The sequence below is a fragment of the Aplysia californica genome, unplaced genomic scaffold, assembly GCF_000002075.1.
Source record: "Aplysia californica isolate F4 #8 unplaced genomic scaffold, AplCal3.0 scaffold01563, whole genome shotgun sequence".
In the NCBI taxonomy this organism is placed as follows: Eukaryota; Metazoa; Mollusca; class Gastropoda; order Aplysiida; family Aplysiidae; genus Aplysia; species Aplysia californica.
In genome coordinates, this window is record NW_004798833.1 from 13,880 (window position 1) to 17,470 (window position 3,591).

A 3,591-nucleotide genomic window follows, 5' to 3' on the forward strand; every position below is an offset into this window, starting at 1 on the left:
CCTCCCTACTCAGTTGCTCCGGCCTTCAATGGTGGTTCGCGTGGGCTCTCCCATTCTTTGTTTCGCTGGATCACTGACAACTTTCTCAACTGGCAAAGTTTAATAATAATGTTTAATTGGTCTGTGCGCTGTGCACAGCAGCAGCAATATTCCGTTATAACCGACTCGCGTGACCGTCTGATTGTGCAATAGCAGTATTTTATTTACAAAGATAAAGAAGGAGAAAAAAATGGGGTTTTAGAATAGAGTCTTTATAACAGACTTCTCGTTGTTTTAGGACTCGTTATAAGTGGACTCCACTGTAATTGGTATCAATATAACCTCTGTCATAGTCCCGTAAATTGAAACAATTTCTCCTGTTTGATGTGACCTGCAACTCTCTTCTTTGGAGTTGTACTTCATTTACAGAGGTGATATATTGAACGCTCATTTACAGAGATGATATATTGAACGCTCATTTACAGAGGTGATATATTGAACGCTCATTTACAGAGGTGATATATTGAACGCTCATTTACAGAGGTGAGATATTGAACGCTCATTTACAGAGATGATATATTGAACGCTCATTTACAGAGGTGAGATATTGAACGCTCATTTACAGAGGTGAGATATTGAACACTGCTTTGCAGCAAGTTCCAAAATCTGGTTTGAGAAAATGTTGGAGTTGATCCATATGTGCATGGCTCTTTGAAACAATTAGTACTTTGATATTTCACATTTGAAATAATTTTACAAAGAATTTTTCATGTTTAATGCGATCTGGTTGTTATTGTACTTTTAAAAAGACTTTAGAAAGTTGTTTGTTGTTAATTGAGTGGTTTGTTTGTTTTTGACAACCACAGGTTTACACAAAAATGTTGGATGGTGTACTTGAAGGTAGGTTCATTTTTCATTTACAAGTGCATCTGTCGTCACAGAAATGGGTGGTTGGAGGGTGCCACTGATTGGTTCTTTTTCTTTCTTTCCCTCTGTTTTTTGTGTGTCTGTCTGTCTGCCTGTCTGCCTGTCTGTCTGTCTGTCTGTCTGTCTGTCTGTCTGTCTGTCTGTCTGTCTGTCTGTCTTGCTTTTTCAATGCAGTAAATAGCTGTTATTGTTTCGGTGTGCTTCTCTTAGCTCAAATAAACAAACATTGGCCCAATGAATTTCTCTGTTTAATCCTGCTTTACAGGGTGAGTTAGAACCATTTTCATTGCTCATTTTCCGCTGGTAGTTGGAGGGCGCCGCTGGTAGGTCCTACTTCTTTACTTTCCCTCCATTGTTTTGTATCTGTCCGTCTGACCTTGTCTCAGCACTAAATGACCATGATTGTGTATCTGTCCGTCTGACCTTGTCTCAGCACTAAATGACCATGATTGTGTATCTGTCCGTCTGACCTTGTCTCAGCACTAAATGTCATGATTGTGTATCTGTCCGTCTGACCTTGTCTCAGCACTAAATGTCATGATTGTGTATCTGTCCGTCTGACCTTGTCTCAGCACTAAATGACCATGATTGTGTATCTGTCCGTCTGACCTTGTCTCAGCACTAAATGACCATTGTTTTGTATCTGTCCGTCTGACCTTTCCTCAGCACTAAATGTCATGATTGTGTATCTGTCCGTCTGACCTTGTCTCAGCACTAAATGACCATGATTGTGTATCTGTCCGTCTGACCTTTCCTCAGCACTAAATGTCATGATTGTGTATCTGTCCGTCTGACCTTGTCTCAGCTCTAAATGACCATGATTGTGTGTCTGTCCGTCTGACCTTGTCTCAGCACTAAATGACATGATTGTGTGGATGGGCTTCTTATTACTTTAACAAAACAAACAGAAAGCTAATTTTTCTGGCAACCATGACGATATATCGTTCATCATTGTCGTAGTGCAAGCACAAAGCTACGGGTAGTTGGAGGGTGGTGCCACTGGTTGCTCCTACTTTTTCTTTTCCTCTATTGTTTCTGTTTGTCTTTGTTACTTTTTCCCGTCATTTAAGTGGCGGCTATAATGCCCTGCCAGCTTTGGCGCTTTCTGTAGCCCACCTAGCCAGTGGCAGTGTAGCTGTTGACCCAGCTAGCCAGTAGCAGTGTAGCTGTGGACCCAGCTAGCCAGTGGCAGTGTAGCTGTGGAAGCAGCTAGCCAGTGGCAGTGTAGCTGTGGACCCAGCTAGCCAGTGGCAGTGTAGCCGTGGACCCAGCTAGCCAGTGGCAGTGTAGCTGTGGAAGCAGCTAGCCAGTGGCAGTGTAGCTGTGGACGCAGCTAGCCAGTGGCAGTGTAGCTGTGGACCCAGCTAGCCAGTGGCAGTGTAGCTGTGGAAGCAGCTAGCCAGTGGCAGTGTAGCTGTGGACGCAGCTAGCCAGTGGCAGTGTAGCTGTGGAAGCAGCTAGCCAGTGGCAGTGTAGCTGTGGAAGCAGCTAGCCAGTGGCAGTGTAGCTGTGGAAGCAGCTAGCCAGTGGCAGTGTAGCTGTGGAAGCAGCTAGCCAGTGGCAGTGTAGCTGTGGACGCAGCTAGCCAGTGGCAGTGTAGCTGTGGACGCAGCTAGCCAGTGGCAGTGTAGCTGTGGACGCAGCTAGCCAGTGGCAGTGTAGCTGTGGAAGCAGCTAGGCAGTGGCAGTGTAGCTGTGGAAGCAGCTAGCCAGTGGCAGTGTAGCTGTGGAAGCAGCCTCTGAACAGGAATTGGAATCTTTATCAAGTCTTAATGTTTGTTTTTGTTGCATTGACATTGTTGCTGTCACTTATTGTCATTTTCGCAGTTTTGAAGGGAGTAGAAATGACAAGCCACTGGTGAAAGTGTGAGTGCAGAAGACTTTGATAATATCCCTCACATTAGTCATTAGCTGAGAACACAGTTCACAGATGGCCAAAGAGATGTGTACAGGACATAGGTGGGGGGTTCTCAAATGCTCTCCTATCATTTTTCTCAGTCTACCTGTCAGAGCAAATTCTTTGTTTATTTTTAGAACTGACTTGGCCTTATGTTGGAAAGTCACTGGTTTGCCTTTGTCTTTCAAAACCTGACAATTTCTGATGTTTCAACTGATGACTAGAAAGATTGTATTGGAAGCCTCAACACTAGAAATATATAATACATCAGATGTTTTTGTTTAAAAAAAATGTCCAGTGTATACTTGTTGTGTTGAGTCTCATATATAACCCGTTTGTGATTTTCTCAAGTAGTCATCCGTAAAAGTAAAGTTGTTCCCGCATCCGACCCGGACATTGAGGATTGCCTGGTTAGTGAGACAACTTCCTGGGCCTTCGGCATATTGTGGTAGGGTGGTCAGTTCCTTTCCACGCCGCCTTTACTTCCCCAACTCGAAGTCAGGCACCCATTACTGCTGGGTGGGAAGGAGGGGGTGAAAAAAATCCGTGTCTGAACCGAGGCTCGAACCCGGACTTTCCGCTTTGGAGAGGAGCGCACTAACGCTCTGTCACCGCACCCTCATCAGTATATCTAATAAAAGTAAACTACGATGGCCCTTATTGGTGCAGGCCCTATTTGATGTGTGTCATATTGGGGTCGTTGGGGAAGTGTCTTACAGGAACAGGGTACAGCTGCCTGTCATTGTCAATGTGCTCAAAGACAGGGAGGTCGGAGGGGTGGGGGTGGG

General features: G+C 44.8%; 1 protein-coding gene across 1 annotated transcript in view; it reads left to right on the forward strand.

Annotated features, from left to right (window-relative positions):
* LOC101852304 (Fanconi anemia group A protein) overlaps positions 1 to 3,591 on the forward strand; it is a 42,101-nt gene that overhangs the window by 12,904 nt on the left and 25,606 nt on the right. Inside the window, exon 9 of the mRNA XM_013090825.2 lies at positions 846 to 879. Coding sequence (XP_012946279.1) covers positions 846 to 879 — 34 coding nt within the window. The remainder of the gene's footprint in view (positions 1 to 845; positions 880 to 3,591) is intronic.